This window comes from Botryllus schlosseri, chromosome 2, assembly GCF_051294905.1.
Source record: "Botryllus schlosseri isolate E-star chromosome 2, Bs_hap1, whole genome shotgun sequence".
Lineage (NCBI taxonomy): Eukaryota > Metazoa > Chordata > Ascidiacea > Stolidobranchia > Styelidae > Botryllus > Botryllus schlosseri.
The window spans coordinates 18876867-18896705 of NC_137237.1; the positions used below are offsets into that span (position 1 = coordinate 18876867).

Genomic DNA, 19839 nt, shown 5'->3' on the forward strand with positions numbered 1-19839 from the left:
ATATGGCAGCAATGTCCGAACAGTGGTAGGGGAGTTGGCACAGTTGGTTGACCCATCACCAACGGCATGAGTCTCGGCTGTAGCTCGTTTCGAAGTGTTGAAGGTTTGTCTGGGCTCCTCTGCGGCTTTACAAAAAAGATGAGTCGAAGGTTGTAGAGCAGAAGGAAGCGTTGAATAGAAAGACAGCAGTCATGAAGATTCCCACTAGTTTTATGTGTCGAACATCTGGGTTTTTGCGACATATCTGATGGTATCGATTTTCTGTTTCGGAAATATTTATTAGGTGCATGTGAGCAAGATGACAATGTGCGTTGTCCACAAGTGTGGATGTACGCCTATCTAGTAAAATTATTGCCAATTTGGTTGGTTGTGTTGCCTTGCCGTCTTTACGTCGCATCAAGTTAGTTCAATCGAGTAGTGTATAACAAGGCAGGTTGGTTACCTACAGTGCCTCAAAGTCTAGGGACAGGGATACTGTTATACAGCTCGGTGACGGAAATTCATGCCCCGCCTACTTGGGGTCGTAATCCGTGAAACCACGCCTCCCCGTTTGTTGACTTTTTCTTCAACTGCAATTTGCAGCGTTCAGTGACACGAACGGTAAGTCTGTAGAGTTGTCCAATTAATATGCATTGGTTCGAAATATTTTAAAAATGCAAGTAAAGAGTGCGATTGATGTCTATGAAAGATTATGCCCCAGAAGCCGATCTGGTAGTCATGGACTGTGGAGATCATTTGACCTCCTATGCTGGAGCAAATATTTTTAAAAGAGTACCGTAACCGTCTCCTACCCCAGCCCTGTATGGAATCGGTGTCCTGTGCTCACACTATGTTTTATTTTTTCATTATTTTATATTATATTACTTTAACTTGGAGAATCATCGCTGCTCACATGTTATATTAGGCAAAACGTGCCGAGATTCCAGCCAGAGGGGAATTGGTGGCAAATGTCACGCGCAACTTTCCATGTAATTCCCTAATTATTCTATGGAAGAAACCCTTCTGTCACGCGCAACTTATTGACGAAAACAACCACTGATTCCAGTCTGAGATTCCAGTAGGGACCCCAGCATTCCTGTAAATCTACTCAGAAAATTATACATTTATTGTAATTTTCGTTAATATGAAGCTATTTTTTCGAATTGAGCAAAAATTGTGTTTGCAGTCGCAGGAAGAATTGAATTTATGGTTACCGGTAGTGAAGATCTGTCAACGTGAAAAATTTGATAACTTCTGTAACTGCAACAGCACTTAGTAACATTTGAGAACAGTTGGTTCGATTTTAAAGCAGACAGAGCATCTTCACTCCGACTTCAGCCAGTAAGCGTTTCCCCAACTCTGAAGTGAGAAAATCAAATAAAATTCCGACTCAACAGCCCTATCCTATACAGTCATACCATGTTGCATGCCCTAACCTGGTTTAAGTTTGATTTATATCGTTTCAGATTACAATGGAAGGCTATGCAGAGGTTTCTAGATCTAATCCAGACATTCCTGAAGTGAAGTTGAAATTCCAGGCAGCACTGAATGTTATAAAGAACCTGCCGAAAAATGGTGAGATCATGGAAAAGAAATATTTAATGATTGTGAAATTGTTCAATGTATATCATAATATGGATAGACAATGTTGGCTGCTAAGGATTGCGGTACTTGGTGGTTGATTTATATTTCAGCAAAAACTTGCTGCCGAGTGAATATTTCATGTTCTCAGAGTAAATATATAGGTAAATGCTGCGCTAGTAGGCCACCCTAGCCTTATGTGATGATAGCCTAATGCATTTTATATTCCAATGCAAATTTCTTAGTGCCCCTAAATCCTTTCAATTAAATTTCTCTATTTTAGGGTCATATAAGCCAAGTCCAAGTATGATGCTGAAATTTTACTCCTATTACAAGCAAGCCACTGAGGGTCCGTGTAGAAAACCAAAACCATGGGCTTGGGATGTGATAAATAAAGCAAAGTGGGAAGCATGGTCGAAACTGGGTAATATGTCGAATGATGAAGCAATGGAAAAATATGTGGATAATCTAAAACTGGTAAATTTTCAATTTACTAGTCTGATGTAGAAACAGTGAATTTTTTTCCTATTTTTTATATTGCTGTATTTTCTGTAACTAATAAAGTAATCTGTTTTATAGCTATACAACTGCTTTTTTAAGGATAAATCTTGGAAATCGAAGTACTTCTTAAGATCTCACTCGTTACTAGTAGTACAGGATTTAAGTTTTCTATTTTTAACAAATATATCTTAACCTAGGTTATGTCAGAAGCACCGCCTATTTCAGATGAAGAAGTAAGATCTTTAGAACTATTTGAATAACTCATTAATCCTTAATATTGCATGACCTACTTTGATTGATGATCGCTATTTGAGCTTAGGGATGAGCTTTTGAGTAATATTGTTGCTGCTTTCACATTGATTGCTCTCCAATCCCATATCTTGCATGCTATTGAAAATTACATCAGCTTCATTTTACGGCCTACTTGTGTTGCTCTGTTTCAATTGCAATGCCACATTGTATGCATTTGTGTTGGTAGCTAGTTTGCATTTTCATTAGTGTCGAATCAGCTTTCAATCAGTTTTCCTTGCCTTACACTTGAAATTAGCATGTCGAGCAAATTTGAAGGTAATTTGAAATTTATTGATACTTGAGAGCATGATCTTTTCAAGATTGTTGAAACGATGCCCGCTACCGAAAATGTGCAGAAGTTTATACGAATACTTGGAGATTTTTACGAGATTGTCGACTTGGAACCGCCTGATCAATTCAAAAATTTCAACGCTTCAGATAGTACAAGTAAGTTTTTCTGTTGAAGCATGAGTAGAAGACTTTGCCGAAGTAGATTCGAAGTGTATGCTCATGGTGGCCAAATTAATATTATGTTTTATTTGATATGTACCCTAGTTCATATAGCACCACCACTTTCGTCGGATATTCTTAAGTCTTACATAAATACTCAATTAAACCCTAACCTAACAGACTTGCCGATTATTGCGGCACTCTTCTTTATGACATCGGTGTAAGCTAAAAGTGAATGTTTCATATTGATACCAGGTACGTCACTAACAATCATATCTCTACATCCTTGACTTTTGAAGGACCCCAAGAAAATGGCACATTTGATCCGGACGTTCATTTTGGTGAGGAAGATCGAGGTAATGGTGCTGTCCATTTTGGCGATGATGGTGATCAAACACAAACAGATGAAGCAGTTTCTGAAGGTGTATATAATTTTTGGTGTATTTCACAGGATTTCTGCATAGTCTGCAAGCATACTTTGTACCGGTCTCATTGTGTAAATGGCAATGAACTGTTATCTTGCCCCTAGTCATGCATACAATCCCGGCAGTTTCACACGTCTTACAGATTTACATATGGTGAATTAGGCTAAATGAGTAAGATACGAACATATGCTATAACCACTAACGTGTGTTGATGCTCTGTCGTTGAGCCATTAAAATCCCACCCGATTCCTGTTATTAGATGAACAAACAAGCAACAGCAGTGAAGAGGAATTCTGTGACACAGCGGAAGAAGTTGAGGTGCATTTTATTGTATTGCAAATTTTGACTGCTGTAGGCCTACTCAAAATATCTATTTTTTCAATATTCCGGTGTGATATTGTAGAAACAACATTTATACGTTTAGTCTAATGAAATATTACCAACTGTCTTTCTAATTCAGATGATAACCGCATCCACACACAACTCGTCAACTGCCTACAGGTCCCTACAGGCAAAAGATCCTTCGACATCAGAAGGTGTGTTGGTTTTGTAGAGAAATACCATTACCAAAAATTACTCAAACGGTAGTAATTTCAATGGCTGCTAAAAACGAGAAGTCTGAAGAATATTTCCATGGTTTAAAAAGCAGACTTTATCTAATTTTAGTAGGTTATCCGTGATGGCTACTTTTGAAGTTACTTGATGCATCATTGCAACTGGCACCAGAGTTGGATCAATTACAATATTTTAATTCAATTACAATTACTCAATGCTAAAAATATCAAATTACAATTACTGTTAAACTTAAGTTTTCTGTTGCTACTGAAGTATGGGAAACAGTTTAGTGTGAAGGAATTATCTAGTTACAACGCAGCACGCATAGAAAACCGATGTAAATATAGGCTAATTATTACATGTGGTGACTGTTTACTAAGGTCTGTAAGGTCCCTCATCGTCATCCTGGTTCGTACCAGATTTTCACTGGTGCGACGAATAAATGATTGATTAAACGATTATTTTATGTTGTGATTGTCAGGTTTCCATGATAATGTAATTGAGATTGTAATTGAGCAAAATTTTTGATCAAATTACAATTACACAAAATAGAAATGCTTCAATTACAATTACATGAAAATATGAAATAATTACGTTCGGCTCAATTACAAATTACAATTGATCCAACTCTGACTGGCACAAAATTAATAGTGACACTACAAATAGGTGCACTATTCAAATACATGCATGGTGTGAAATTTCGTGCAGGTAACAATCGGGAACCTGTCAGGAATCCGACCTGCAAAAATGGCAGTCTATCCATTAGTTTGCCAGCATGTACAGATGAAAGAAGTTCCAGACTGCAAGTTGAGGTGGGATATTTGGATTGACAACATACAAGGAACTAAATCATGAAAATTTTATAGGTACCTGAACAAATGCGATGGGCCACTTCTCAACTTCAGCAATATCAAATGGCATTGAACAGGGTATCAGATCGACTTTCGGCACTTGAGGCGTTGAATGATCGACCCCGGGTATTGTATACATTTGTTCATCGCATTGCAATTCTGCTGGAAATTAATGCACACTATCCACATGAAATTATGGACATGACGGTGTTCACAATCCAACGGGGGTGGTGTGTAGGCAAAACCTACTTCAGCACTCTGCAACAGTACCTTGTTACTGACCACCTCTGGAGTTAACTAATGTTCAAATCTTCAATATATGTAATGGATATATTTTGAAAGTTCATCAGATGGTAATTCCGTTCAATTGTAGACGCATCGAAACCGTGCTTCATCAAGAGATACGAAAGACGGTAGCTTAAGACACATGCTTTTGAAGATGTGGCCATTTCGGGGACTTGGCTTGAAGACTGTAATATTCATAATTTCATGGCCGCTTTTCATCATGTGGATCAGGGATGTATGCAGGAAGCGGGTCAAACGATGAAAACAAACTGTGTTTTCATTGAGTATGGTGCGGTACAATGCCTGTGAAGATTAGTGTAATTCTCTGTTGGATATTTTGTGTTCCTACATCACTAATAACTTGTCTAGTTCACATTACCCACCGCATTGTTGCTAAATGCTATATTTTAACCTGTATTCGGTAGCCACTTTCTCGAACTGATTTTGAAGCAACCGGCAGGCTATTAGAAATGTGTCAGCTGCAGTTGGGAGACATGATTAATTTCATTCTTCACATGTGACTATATACTTTGCAATTTCTCAGATTTGATATTTTGTTTTCTTGTGAGTGATATCTCCTGTGATTACGTGCAATACATGATTTTCAAATCAACAATTCAGTCTGACAGTTTGTGACTTACGACAGAAGAATTAAGAATTGGACTATAAATAAGACATTTATGAGTTATACCAGGAGTAACTTCGGTTGTTTTATTATGCAGGTTGCCTCACTTGAAGGGACATCGGAACAGTTTTTGAATTTACCTTCAACAATTGTTGCATACTTCGTTCAGACGAGACTTCAGACCATTTCTGCAACTTTACCTATTTGTGTGATGCAATTTTCTGACTTGAAGATGTATATACTTCAAACCGCATTTCCTCGCGTTCTCGGGGCATCAATGGTATTTTATCATGCTCATCAAACTTCGTAAATATTAATACCAAGTATGCTTGAAGAAAAATTTATATAATTCGAGAGACCTGAAAGAAAAGTAGCCTATTCGTATGCTCAAGGCCCTCAGTGTTTACTGAATGCTCAAGCTTAGTTCACATAGTTGGTACCAAGGTCTCGAGCTACATGTCATGTCTGGATACCCTGAAGCATCTTAATGACCAATTTTCTGTCCACAGAATAGCTCTCCCCCCCCCCCCCCCCCGGAACAGAGAATCACTACACTTATAATGAGCGACACCTTACACTTACTCTGGGATTTTATACAATGTATAAAAAGAAACTTTTAATCTATGGATATAAGTATGGAAATACAGACAAAATTTTGAAATGATGAATGAGTATTGATGACATTTCCAGCGATTATCAGTTATCAAAGTACTTGCTTCCACAACTTTTCATAGCTTTGGTCAATGTCATTGACCTGTCTGAATGTGAGCAGGTCCTCTGTTGGCAGCTAAGTCTTTTGACCACGATGAGAGAGTCTTTATTTTCATCCAACCAAAATAAATGTGTACAAAATACAATGTGTGCACTAAGATCAACAAAACATTGTCTTATCAGGTTCCAGCCATCTTATATTCCTCCACTATATTTCGTACCACTTCGAATGCTTCTCTGAAATCAGTCTCTGACGTCCCATACCTTTCATACCAATGCATATATGCTTTAGCATCAAATTTTCTTTTAGCTGACTTCAGCAAATTGGCACAGTGAACCGTTCCAAACGAGGTTAGGTTGGAGCAGATTGTAATAGATTTCTTTACATCCTCTTTAGCGAGTCCTGTGAATAGTTTCTGTTCATGTACCCACATATCAATAGGAAATGGATTCCACTTCGTGCAGTTAAGGGCATTTTTCATTTTTGATGCTGTTTTTGACACGTCAACTTGATTAGTCTGTCTTGAAGTCTTTTTTAAAGATTCAGTATCTCTGCATACACAGACAGCAGCCAGGGTCGAGTCATCACAATTATTTGTGGACTTCGTTTTCAAGAATTTAGAACGAATCTGATGGCAGACTTTATTGCATATACTGTCCCATGTATCTGGTAATGTGGGTGTAACCCGCGTCGATTTTGCTTGCGCTACTGTCCTGAAAAACAAAAGTGTTGAGTTGTAAATCTGAGTTGTGGTGATTAAATTTTCGCAGACTGTTTTGTCAATCAACAAATGGAAATTGGGAAGACTAAGCAATGATAACTAATGCTTGCAATCCCAATCAAATTGAATACGGTACACCAACATAATAAGTATGCCAAATGCTGGACATGCACTCTAGTATGTAGTTCAGCAGCCCACTAAATTTGGTAAGCTGATCACTAAAACATGGTAGCTGGTCCAGCTGGATTAGATCAAGGTGACTGGATGTCGGGTAAAACTGACATGAGATTTTACTCAGTAGAGAGAGAGAGAGAGAATCTTTATTAGTCTACATTACATATCAACATCACACAAAAAAAATGTAACACAGTGAAATGCGACGGCTCGATATGACAGTTGCGTACAACTATGAAAATATTAACTTACCTGCAGTGTAAAAATTTCAGGTTATGCATTGGTGTTGCTGATCTGATGAGTTCCCAAGGTTCTATGCCTATAGTGAGCCCATTTGGTGGAGACAAGCTAGAAACAGGGGATATAGCGTTGAGTACACAGTCTGCGATGTATGAATTCATCTCTTCGAAAGAAACCGCACTTGAGGACATTGATTTAGCTGCTTCCATAACTTCATCATTTTCAAATAAGATGATGGCATCGGAGTCCGTCTGTAAGCTTGCTAAACTAAGAAGTTCGTTATACGCCTGCATGGGATTCTCCCCAGATGTCAATGGCGAAACTACAACGTTCATTTGATAAGCAACAGGATAACGCTCTTTCAATTCGGCACATAATCTCGGACCAAAGCCGGACCCAGTTCCTCCTGCTAAACTATGCCAGGATATAAAACCCGAAAAGCTATCACACGATTCCACTTCTCTTCTTATTCTTTCCATGGCAGTTTTCAACATGCTGTCTTCCTCTCCGTAATCAAAATCATGAGAATACAAATACAGGTTTGTATCCCAGTCCTTAGAGACACGCTCCATCGGCAGATAATGGTGGCCCATGGACCAATTGGAACCACAGCCCTTTGCACTGCTAATGACATTACCGCGTCCGAGCCTCAAGCGACTGTAGCCTTTTTTGTTCACCCTCCCAAGCTTGAGGATGTTCTGCAGTACTTTTTTTTCACTATCAAGAAACACAGCCCTGACATGACCATGGTCTTCACCTAGCCCGCCAGGAGTAACAAACGCTCTCTTCATATTTTCATCCAGAGCGGCAGCGAATGATGCTTTCAACCAGAATTCCTTACCGATCTGATTACCGCATTGCCCCACATGAACATGTACAGTGGACATCAGGATAAACACAACCAGCAGCTACAGTTTTGTTTTATCATATGCCTGTAATCCATATAGATACCGTAAAAAACATAGACGGGATACAATTAATATCAGATAGGAAATATTGGCACAATAATTTTATGAAAGATAACATAAAATGAAAAGAAGATATGAGAAGTCAAAAGTTTCCTACCTTCAAGTTCATTGTATAACAATATGGGACCCACGGAGCATATTGAAACAATATATTTCCTCTCATATGAGCACATTATAATGATGGTGCAATATTGTATGAGGCGATGAATTCAAATGAAGTCCGCAGTATGTTCAAAATATCATACCACATATAGCCTAGGCTACTTTGCGGGATTTTGATAGAAATACTTGAGTTGAGAAGGTTGGAACCACATCTCACGTACAGGAGTCGAATCAATTGTCTAATCCAGTAACAAGCGATATGCCCAGTATCAAGCAGAGGTAGAAACGGTAGTATTACTGCGGAAGACTAACCAGGGGGAGCTAATCAGCTACTGACACACATCCCATAACAACCACATGTACAACAATCGAAGTAATCAAACAAAAATCGATTCAAATTATGTGGAACACCCATATGTCAAATCTATGATTTTAGTAGGCTACTCAGTATCACTTGCTGCATCAAATGGTGGTGATTGTATGTAAACATAAACAACACAGACATGGGTAGTCGATAAATCCACAATATTATGGATTCCGGCTATCGAAAATCATATAATTGATTTTCATAATTAGGACATCACAATCCCAAAAGGCAGGAAAGAACACAAGTTCATTTAAAATACATAGGTAGAATGGCAATTGCCATTTGGTATGTTGATGCGGAATCAAGGGCACGACGATAAAATAATCTCACAAACGACAATTATGTATAGTTCACATCACAGACAAGATAGCAAAATACCATCAAAAAGTGTGGGCTAAGTTTAGCACTCACGCTCTGAAAATCTAAATTGCCATCCAATAACAGAGAAATCTCCATTTTGGAGCACTATTGAGCCCATTAGAAGAATTATCATACATTCAAATAAAACATAGCTCATGAAAAAAGGCAGTTCACAGTATTGTTCAACAAAATCATCCCTCAATGGCGAGGTCCAGTTTTGCTCCCTGTAACCCTTTCAAAATGCTTTATAACCTTCTTTGAAGGAATAATACCGTCAGAGAGTCCGAATCTCTTTTTTGGTTTCGGAACTCCTTTATCTTCATCTTCCTCAATTAAATTGTCACACTGTGACCGCTTACGAAGTGTATTCTCAGATAATATTTCCTGTACATTACTGTCCTTGGCGCTGTTCTGCTTCAAGTCGCCGTCTGTTGTTTGAAGATCACTGTCGTGGTACATCTGACACTTTTTGCCCAGTCGACAGCGACCTCGTCTGTACATCCAACAAACCTGGAAATGGAAGGAATTCTTTTCACATGCACATTTCCAAAATCTACATCTGCATACATCTGTTATAGCCTATATTAATAATATATGAAAATGATACCGAATTTATCAACGTACTTCAAACAAGAAAGAAGGGCAATTGCATGGACATACATAACTTTCATGAACATCCAATTTATTTTTATCAGCACTACGGTTTGTAATTTAGATGTTCATATACTGAGCTGGGCACAAGGATCGGGTACTCGCATCTGAAACAAATATTAATTTTAGGATATGAATCAAGCATTGAGAGATGAATTTCTTTCGGGTAGGCTACAGATAGTGAAATTATACGCCTTAAGACTTGATTTATCAACGAGAATGATAGTTTTGATACTATTGTCCACTGCATTATCCAGGCTGTAAACCTCAATTGGTCATATCGCAGCATACGAAACATGTAGTATAAAGCTACACAGTACATCACAAGTTAGTGGAAACGACAACACAGCATTGTCAAAAAGTGCAATAAAATAAACCGTATGATTGAAAAAATACCAAGTAATTTTTAATGTGCTATAGAACTGGAAAAATATTCCTGTGGTTGCAATAAAAGGTAGGCTACATATTTAACTTTCCACATCATTCATGCAGAATAATGACATTATAGTGTTAGTTACTCGACTCAATTCAATTCAATTGTAATTGAATTCAATTGGAATTAACAATTTCATCATTTCAATACACCACAAGACTGCGATACAATGAAAATATAAGGTGTTGAAACGACTTGAAGTAGTCTCCGAAATCAGACACCCACCTGGCCTAGGCAATGTAAAAAAGGTGGCATGCACACTGAATGAAAAGTAAAAGAAGGCGTATAAGCATCCAATCACTTAGGTACCAGAGGTAGCCCTAGTACAAACAACTCGAACTCACCTTTTTGCCATTCACTCTGCCATTTAATGGTGTTGACTTTGAGTTGTTAACCATTTTCACATGTCTCTCGAGAGCCTTGGTCTTATCTTCATCCTCCCTGAACACGGCAACGAATTCAGTTATTATAAACAACACTAATCGAAGCGATATTGATTTCAGTGAGAATCAAAAATAATATTGTAACATACTTTTGGTACTTATTCCCCCATACCGAGCTAACGGCCGGACTGCTGTCAATCACCGACGTCGCAGATGGAAGTTTTGTAACGTTGTTGGTTTTGGCAGTGTTTTCCGCATCGCCAGTATTCAGGCCTTTGCACTCATGCGCGTATACCGCGGCTTTTTCCGCGTCATCTTCGCCCGACGAAGCGGGAGAGCCGGGCTCTTTGTTCCATCGATTGTCTGACTCAGGGCTTGATTCGTAGTCAGCGACCAAACTCATTCTACCTCATCGATCTGTCTGCAAAGTAAACAAACACGGGTGATTGTGACGCAACAGCAACTTTCGTCACGTAATCTAGTTTTTTAAATTCCGGCGCCAATCGGACTACTTTATTCGAGAACGGTCGTCGACAGCGGAAGCTCTTTGTCGAAATCCTGCAGACTGCTCAGCTAACCGTATCAAGTCACGTCATGCGAGAGCTTGTCGTTTGAGAGAGGAGGAAAAAAGGACGGTTCTCTCGTTCGCGATTACGAGCTTGGAAGGCAACAACTCTAGATTAACCCGAGTTCATCATATGATATCTCCTCGCGTCTGGACTCTGTACACCTGGGACAGTGGGACATGCACGACGCGGTTTCTGTAGAGATGCGTTTCTATCGTTGGTTATATATTATGTACCCGTGTGCTGTGCCAAAGAGTGTACTACATTATTTGTGCTGTGCTGTGCTGTACTGTGCACAGAAGTCGCGGGGAATATGTAGCTTTAGATATTGTGACGCCGTTACTTCCCCGCGCCGTAAAGCTACTTGGATTGAGTAGCTTAAAATTCAACAAAACACGACTGAAAAATGTCCAGTTTTCACAGCTATCGAAAAACTACCCCGGCGGAACTCCAGTCGGTCAGCGGTTATATTATGTTCATCCGCTGGTCCGTGGCCTCGAGATTACCGGACCACGACCTGACCTGTCGATCTCGCCTTCCGTGACACGAACCTCGTTTTGTCGCTAGCTTTTCTGTATTATTATAGATAACTAAGGTAAACCGGTTTACCTTAGTTATCTATAGTATTATCTTCTTTTACTTCTCATTCAGTGTGCATTAGGGTTGTCCATAATTTGGAAAATCTCAAAATTTATGCGTATCCATGTCTCATTCTATAGATTATAGTTTAAAAACGTCAATGAACCGGCAATAAGCTCACGGGAAAGTCGTTAACCTTTGTCTAAATGCGTTTGAAAGTAGCTGCCGTAGAGTGGGCGTGTCAGCGACCATAGAACGGCAAGCAGACTAGTAATCACGAAATCACGGCGTTTGATTAGCTAATCTGCTACGCTTCAATGATCACGACATTGGCGGCTTATTGATCAGCTGGTCAAGGAGTCGGCTAACGACGGTGATTCTGTAAGCGCATTGTAGGTTGGTCCGCCAATAATGATTTAGGATTAATTCAGAGCATGTTAAGTAACGAAACACATGATGAACAAAGAACAGCTGCTTCACAATATCTTCAAATACATGACTGGGTGGCTTATTGTGAAGGTAACCGTTGTAGCCTGTATGCCTTGATTTCATTGATGGAAAGCACAAAAACAAGCGGAAAAATATTGCAAAGGCGCTTATGCAAGTGGCAAACGAATTTCTAGTTTCAGAGAGGATGTAGCATCATTGAATACAAATATAAAGCTTGACATTGACACTACTTTGTCTGATCTTATTAGGCTGTTTTCGTGGTATATAATTGAAGTCTTGAATGCTGTAAGGGTTGGATGAATCTGTCATTTATGCTTAGCACTTGTCAGATTATTGCAGCATAATGAATCATAGCCGCAAGTGCTGTCAAAGTCCTCAATGATGCCGCAAAAAGAGGTCTAAAGATAAGCACAGACTATGCTGGTAGGACCAGCAAAAAGACAGTTTGCTTGCATTGCTTAGCATGTCTTAAATGAATCTTAGATCATTACCGGCTGCATCACTACTAATGCTTGAATCAAACCAGACATGGTCATAAAAAGGATGTATTGGAGCGGTGTGGTAGTTACACTCTTCTTCAGAAATCCAATGTAAGCTACCTGGTCGGCCCACATATCTTCTGAGCATACAGGATTGTGCCCAGAATCCATATCACATGGTATGCTGCACCAGTTTGGCGATGTCTTACCTGCACCCAGAAAACAGGACCACTTGGTGTAATCTCAAGCATATCAGATCTGTAGGCTATTTCTGGTATCTATATGTACTTCTATAAGTTCACAATCATTCACTGTTTCACCTCTGTCCTGCCCGCAATAGGATATTGTTGCACTAAAGCTATCGGTACCTAGTTTTAACACCAAGACATTCAATGACCAGATGTCTCATTTTATTATTAAATCACCAACGTACAATGCGCTTACAGAATCATTGCCGTTAGCGAACTTCTCGAACTAGTATAAGCACATAATCGGCAAGCCGCTGTGGTCGTGACCATTCAAGCATAGCTGATTAACCAATCAAGAGACGTGATTTCGTTACTACTAGTCCTCTCGCCGTTCTATGGTCGCTAACACGCCCACTCTACGGCAGCTACTTTCAAATGTATTTAGACAAATGTTAACGACTTTCCCGTGAGCTTATTGCAGGTTCATTGATGTTTTTAATCAATAATCTACAGAATGAGACATGGATACGCATCTTTTTTGGGATTTTCCAAATTATGGACAACCCTAGTGTGCATGCCTCTCTTTACATCGCCTAGCCCAAGGTGGGTGTCTGATTTGAAAGACGCCCCAAAAGTCGCCTCTGCTCCTTCCTCTCTTTTGATTGTATCGCAATTTATGTGGTATTCTATGTGTATTGAAGTGAACTGATAAAAATTGCTAATAAACCGAACCGAAAGGGGAAAAATACGCACACAATGGACAGTGCAATGCACAAGTCACAATCTGATGTACTGATCAGTCAAATAGGTAGAGAGAGAGAGAGAGAGTCTTTATTTTCATCGAACCAAAATACATAACAAACGGCAGTGATGGTGGTACAGAAAATATGCGTACACAGTATTCGGTATTAGATAGGAATGATCGATAAGACCGTGAAGGTCATCTAGTCAGATCACACCTGCATCAAACAGGTACACTTGACTCTGAACAGTCTGGCTGTAAAAAAATGTTTAGTTAAGAAAGGAAAATAGAAAAAAGATTAAACAATGGTAGCAAATGATCAATGAAGCAATGTCTGGGCGAGGTAGGGCAACAGTGTTAGTGTAACGACAAGAGGTGATCAAGTAGGGCTTTTTTGAATCTATTATAAGGCAATTCACGGATATGTGGTGGTAATGCATTCCAGATGATAGGTCCCGAGTAGTCGAAAGATCTCTTAGTTAGGTTGCTATTGGGTTGGGGTAAGTAGATGATTCCTTTAGACGAGGATCTCGTGTAATGGGAATGGACATGTTTAGCAGGTATGAAAAAGTCATCAAACACTGGAGGCAGACTATTGGAAAAATATTTGTGAACAACTTTTGATACTTCGAAGCGATATAGTTATTCAACTCGCAAAATTCGATGCTTACGGTAGTAAGGCGATAAATTGGTACGTAAAGGTACAGATATGCCGAATCGACCAAATGTTGTCTATCAATCCAGCAACCACCTCGGCCTGGTGCCAGATTTTCTATATTCATTTGCATTTGATAGCTCAATGTAGCAGCGTTCGATCTTGATCTTGACATATAGACCGGATGTGGTCGGTATATATTATTAGTAAATGCGACAGTATCGTTTATTTTCGGATAGCTTGTGATTATACCACTATAACTACCGGCTACCACGCCACGTGATTATTTTGCAACCTAAAGACAAGAACATTTGAGGTATTACCACTTGGGTGCCTGGGGTTAATATTTGCTGATTGCTGCTAGACGTGCTACTTGCTAGTTGCTAGCTGCCGCTGGTAAGCAGAGAAGTCTCGCTGCGTTCGTGAATACAGTGAAATCGAAGATGGCAATGATGCTGCGTAGTACGGTCGCACGTTTGGTCCGGCTGAAGGCATTGAATACGCAAACTGTAAGGAATGTTTCGATTGACAATGGAAAGTCGAAGATATATGAATTTCGGCAATACTGGCTAAAGCCTTCCGGAGTTTCTTCATTCATGAAACTTTTCGAGGAGTTTGCTCCAACTCGATTGAAGCATTCTGAACTTTTAGGCTATTGGACAGTGGAATTGGGAGGAATCAACCAGGTTGTCCATATCTGGGAATATGACAGCTTTGAACAACGAAGTAATGTCAGAGCTGCTCTCGCCAAAGATGAGCAATGGGTTCAAGGTTTTGTGAAAAACGCTTTTCCTTATCTGGATAAGCAAGAAAATGCCGTCCTTTATGGCGCAGACTGGTGTGACATTCAAAAAGATAAGGCTATGTCTGGCTCATTCGAACTGGCATCTTATGGCATGAAAGTAGGTGGTCCTGCTGTGTGGGGTAGCCAGTTGAAAGCCTCGTTGCTGGCCCATGCTCGACAGGGCTATTGCGACCTGATTGGTGTTTGGTACACAGACACGGGAGATCATAATCAAGTAAAAGTAGTCTGGAGATATGATTCATTCGATGCCAGACGAGAAGGGAAAAATATGGCCCATGAAGATTCTGTATTGGTGAATAAAATGAGGGACAACCTCAAAAATGTTGTAAGTCATCATAACGTTCTTATGAATCCACTACCATTCCTCTCCAAGTAGAAATACAGTGAAATAACCCTCCATCAGATCTTGAAAGACTTATCATCAGTGGCCAAAATTTGTTTATCATTTCCATGTTGCGTATGTCGTGGAGTTTTCTGAAATACCTAGGAAAATTTACTTAGTGTTGGAATTACTGATCCTGTCCCACTTGTGCTAATTCATTGAAATGAAACTTCTGCGTGTGAGCATTGGAATCAGTGCTGTTGATGCTGCTACTATCACCAGAAAACAATATTCTGCTAAAAGCTCCCTTTATCCTGATGCCTTCATTTCGGCTTCCTAAAACTTTTAATTGGTGTAGTGTGTTCGCAATATATATTACCAGTTTTTCCTACTACTGCACTTTCATTAAGATTTAACCTGTTGATTGTGCATTTAATTGTGGTCTTGTGGTGTATGAAACATTTGTAAAATCATCATGTATAATTCACTGTATATTTCTGTTGTGTCTGATATCTGTCTAGTCTAGACACGTACTATGCCTGATATAAAAATAGTACCGTTGGGAGCTGGACAAGATGTTGGTCGCAGTTGCATTCTTGTTACTTTGGGAGGAAAAAACATAATGCTGGATTGTGGAATGCATATGGGATTTAACGATGATCGGCGATTCCCGGACTTTTCCTACATCACCGGTGGTAAAGGCACTCTTACAGAATACATTGACTGTGTCATCATAAGCCACTTTCACTTGGATCACTGCGGAGCTTTACCTTACATGTCTGAAATGGTTGGATTTGAGGGACCTATTTACATGACACATCCTACTAAGGCAATCGCTCCAATTCTACTCGAAGATTACCGCAAAATCACTGTTGATAAGAAGGGTGAGGTGAATTTTTTCACATCGCAGATGATAAAAGACTGTTTGAAAAAAGTGGTTGCAGTAAACCTGCATCAAACTGTATTTGTTGATGATGAACTGCAAATCAAAGCTTACTACGCTGGTCATGTGTTAGGAGCTGGCATGTTCTACATACGGGCTGGAACTGAATCTGTACTCTATACGGGGGATTATAACATGACACCCGACAGACATCTAGGGGCTGCATGGGTTGATAAATGCAGACCGACTCTCCTTATCACAGAATCTACTTACGCCACAACGATCAGGGATTCAAAGCGATGTCGTGAAAGAGATTTTCTTAAAAAAGTTCATGAAACCATTGAAAGGGGAGGCAAGGTTTTAATCCCAGTGTTTGCCTTGGGAAGGGCTCAAGAACTGTGTATATTGTTGGAATCGTACTGGGATAGAATGAATTTAAAAGTGCCCATATACTTTTCAACCGGACTCACCGAGAAAGCAACAAATTATTACAAACTATTCATAACGTGGACCAACCAAAAAATTAAAAATACATTCGTTGACCGAAACTTGTTTGAGTTCAAGCACATCAAACCATTTAACCGTGCAACTATCGATAATCCTGGAGCTATGGTTGTGTTTGCCACGCCGGGCATGTTACACGGTGGGTTATCACTCGAAATATTCAAGAAGTGGTGCACTAGCGAAAAAAACACAATAATCATGCCTGGGTATTGCGTGGCTGGTACTGTTGGCCATAAGATTTTGTCTGGGATGCGGAAAATTGAACTGCAACCAGGCAAAATCGTTGAGATTAAAATGCAAGTTCAATACATGTCATTCAGCGCTCATGCGGATGCTAAGGGTATAATGCAGCTGATCCGCATGTGCGAACCAGAGAATGTGATGTTGGTTCACGGGGAGGCTAAAAAGATGGAGTTTTTGAAGAGCAAAATAAAGCAGGAGCTCAACTTGGATTGCTTCAATCCGGCAAATGGAGAGACAGTAGTGATATCATCCAGACCTAGCTTGCCTGTTGACATGTCTTTGAAATTGCTCAAACACAAAACCGAGATTGGCGATTCGGCCAGCCCCACGCCAAAGTGCTCTCGGATTATTCATGGAGCACTGTTAATGAAAGACAGCAAAATAAGACTGTTGGAACAAGAGGAGGCATTACAAGAACTCGGCTTGCCTAAACACGAATTGAGGTTTACTTCGACGGTGATGTTGCAGAATGCATGTCGTTCGGAAAAGTTGACCATGACCAGACTGCACGATCATTTGAAAAAATTGCTTTCTACACACTCTGTGAAAATGACGTCGGACGGTCATATTTTGATTGAATCTGTTCTGGTTAAGGCGCAGAAGAACGCAGAATCCACAACAGAAAGTGACGGCGATGATTCCTCAATAGCGACAAAATCCATTCTGGTTTCATGGTCATATGAGGATGAAGATCTTGGCAGTTACCTCATGGAGACCTTGAAGAACGGTCTTCCGCCACCTACCATCAAGGCGAAGTGATAAATTTGCATCACCTGTAGTCCTGAAATTACATTATTTGACGTAATATCGGATATCCACGTGATCGTCTCCCTTTCCCTATAGGTTGCTACAAGCTGTTGTTAACACTCGAATTTCTCCAGCTCTGACCTTGTATCTCTCTACTGTACATTGTACGTACAGTCGCACATGTACCATACAATCTTCTCTGATACGAAGGGCCAATGTCGTCTGATAGTGGATTTCCATCTGCAATGGGATATTGTATCGATTCGCTATTATACACAAACACACAATCATGTGCATATCTTCCCACTCTCCTCTGCTTAAATCAGAAGGAACTTGGATCACGCTCTGAATCGTTTTGGAAAACTTATCTACTCAACATTCTCTCATAAATGTGAGCTCCCAGTGATTGGCGTTTGAATAAAATATTCTTGAATATATCAAGAACGTTCTTGAGCAAACTCTCGACTACGCAGTGAGTATCTGAACAGTGAACATGTGTCGACTAGGTCAGATACTTTTGCAGTGGGCCACAAGAGCTTTTTAGTGATGAACTTTTTTCATTCATCTACTTCCTAAATACGCTGTGGCCAGGATAGGGTGAAGGTGCTGAGTGTGAGTGCTGAACTTTTTTCCACTTCCGTTATCGAGGAGGTGGGCCAGGGGCAGGGCCATAGAAAGTGTAGGAACCGCTGGACTAGAGAAAGTTTTAACACAATATCTTTATGTAAGGGGGAACTTGTTATGCTATGCACTTGCCTTATGTCAATATAGTTATCGGCTCAGTCACAAGCAGAGGTGGTCAAAGTAGTAATTTTTGGTAGTTGAATACAAAGGCATACCGAAACAAATTCAAATAGTAGTGAAAACGGTCTCGCAAGTACTCCAGTACCTAATTTGAAGAAGTAGGTTGGGTCGTGGGCTTCACAGACTTCAGGTGCGGTAGTCAACCACCTGTGACAACTCTGAAACTGCAATATGCATATGAGCGAGTATCGGAGAATCATTAATGGCGATTAAACCCGGTGAAGTTTTCGAAATTACGATCTGGTACCGTCATGCTGAGTCTGCAACGCCCAATTGCCATGGTAATTTCACATAGAAAGGTGATGCGAATCTATCCGAATACTACTTTCTAATTGATAAAATTGTAAATGTAAAAAGTACGTACCGTGCTTTGAACTGTTGAAGTAGAGGTGGAGGTGGTGAAAGTGCAGATGAGAGTACTCCAGAAAAACTAGAAATTACTTTGCTATTGGCCACGCCTGGTAGCAAGCATGGATTGTTGACGATTGCGCATGTTTTTGTTCCCCATTATTTGCGCTCAAAATTCAACAATCATTTGCCTTCTCGGATATACTGCTCCCATCGCTTACAAAGCGTTTGTAAACCACCAATTCACGGTGTCACATAATTAATTGTAAAACTTACGTTTCTAATTCTTATACGGTCACTGGATTCTCGATAAGTTCAGGACACACAATGTACAATGCGAAGGAATGGAAATATTGTGGGTGTCTGATTAAAAGACTACTCCAGGTCGTTTCGGTACCCTCCTATCTTTTCATTATATCGCAATCTTGTGGTGTGTAGATTTGATAAAATAAAATTATTAAAATGAGGATGATGATTTGGGCGATTCTTTTGACATGTCAGAAAAACTAAAAATTAGGTTAAAATTGTAGCGTTAGGTCAAAAAATGTCGACTTTGTTTACAAAGTCAAAAAAAATTTTACAACCTGCATTTCGTTTGTATCGTAGATTTTGCACTGTCGGTGAACTTATCATTTGACTTTATGCGGGAAAACGCCTAATTTGCATACGTTAGGTTGAAATTAAGTTTTTTAATGTCAAAATTTCAAATTTTTAGGTCCAAATCTTCCGTTTTTTAGGTAAAACAAAATCGCCCTAATGATGATATTAAAGGATGTCGAAACGATCAAGTAGGTACAGCAGTCTCTCCATCTGACATCCCCTCGGCTTAATGCCAGTGTTCGGTTTTTTTATGTTTTAGCCTTCCTCGCT

The 19839-nt window shown here is 39.7% G+C and overlaps 5 protein-coding genes across 7 annotated transcripts; 3 read left to right on the forward strand and 2 right to left on the reverse strand.

Moving 5' to 3' along the window:
* The first annotated feature begins 89 nt into the window (after positions 1 to 89).
* Positions 90 to 5534, forward strand: LOC145433988 (acyl-CoA-binding domain-containing protein 4-like). Of its 3 annotated transcripts, none has more exons than XM_080311259.1 (11): positions 90 to 600; positions 1446 to 1554; positions 1844 to 2037; positions 2259 to 2294; positions 2673 to 2799; positions 3102 to 3158; positions 3487 to 3545; positions 3688 to 3763; positions 4491 to 4594; positions 4649 to 4759; positions 5007 to 5534. In XM_080311259.1, the coding sequence occupies exons 2-11, from the start codon at positions 1452 to 1454 to the stop codon at positions 5178 to 5180; spliced, it is 1041 nt and encodes a 346-aa protein (XP_080167385.1). In that variant the 5' UTR covers positions 90 to 600; positions 1446 to 1451; the 3' UTR covers positions 5181 to 5534. The 3 variants fall into 3 exon arrangements, with proteins under 3 accessions (XP_080167385.1, XP_080167384.1, XP_080167383.1); XM_080311257.1 differs by having other exon boundaries at positions 262 to 600; positions 3102 to 3224; XM_080311258.1 differs by lacking the exon at positions 2259 to 2294 and having other exon boundaries at positions 253 to 600; positions 3102 to 3224.
* Positions 5535 to 6337: 803 nt separating this feature from the next.
* On the reverse strand, positions 6338 to 8277 carry LOC145433987 (tubulin delta chain-like). The gene is made up of 2 exons (XM_080311256.1): positions 7403 to 8277; positions 6338 to 6968 (listed from the first exon to the last, which is right to left on the reverse strand). Exons 1-2 carry the CDS (start codon positions 8275 to 8277, stop codon positions 6434 to 6436), a joined length of 1410 nt encoding a protein of 469 aa, XP_080167382.1. The 3' UTR covers positions 6338 to 6433.
* Positions 8278 to 8299: 22 nt separating this feature from the next.
* On the reverse strand, positions 8300 to 11206 carry LOC145433990 (uncharacterized). The gene is made up of 3 exons (XM_080311261.1): positions 10804 to 11206; positions 10616 to 10712; positions 8300 to 9697 (listed from the first exon to the last, which is right to left on the reverse strand). Exons 1-3 carry the CDS (start codon positions 11055 to 11057, stop codon positions 9386 to 9388), a joined length of 663 nt encoding a protein of 220 aa, XP_080167387.1. The 5' UTR covers positions 11058 to 11206; the 3' UTR covers positions 8300 to 9385.
* Positions 11207 to 14569: 3363 nt separating this feature from the next.
* On the forward strand, positions 14570 to 15961 carry LOC145433989 (protein NipSnap homolog 3A-like). Its single transcript, XM_080311260.1, has one exon. The coding sequence runs from the start codon at positions 14757 to 14759 to the stop codon at positions 15492 to 15494; it is 738 nt and encodes a 245-aa protein (XP_080167386.1). The 5' UTR covers positions 14570 to 14756; the 3' UTR covers positions 15495 to 15961.
* A 10-nt stretch (positions 15962 to 15971) lies between these two features.
* On the forward strand, positions 15972 to 18261 carry LOC145433985 (integrator complex subunit 11-like). Its single transcript, XM_080311254.1, has one exon. It carries the CDS (start codon positions 15976 to 15978, stop codon positions 17827 to 17829), a length of 1854 nt encoding a protein of 617 aa, XP_080167380.1. The 5' UTR covers positions 15972 to 15975; the 3' UTR covers positions 17830 to 18261.
* Positions 18262 to 19839: the final 1578 nt, after the last annotated feature.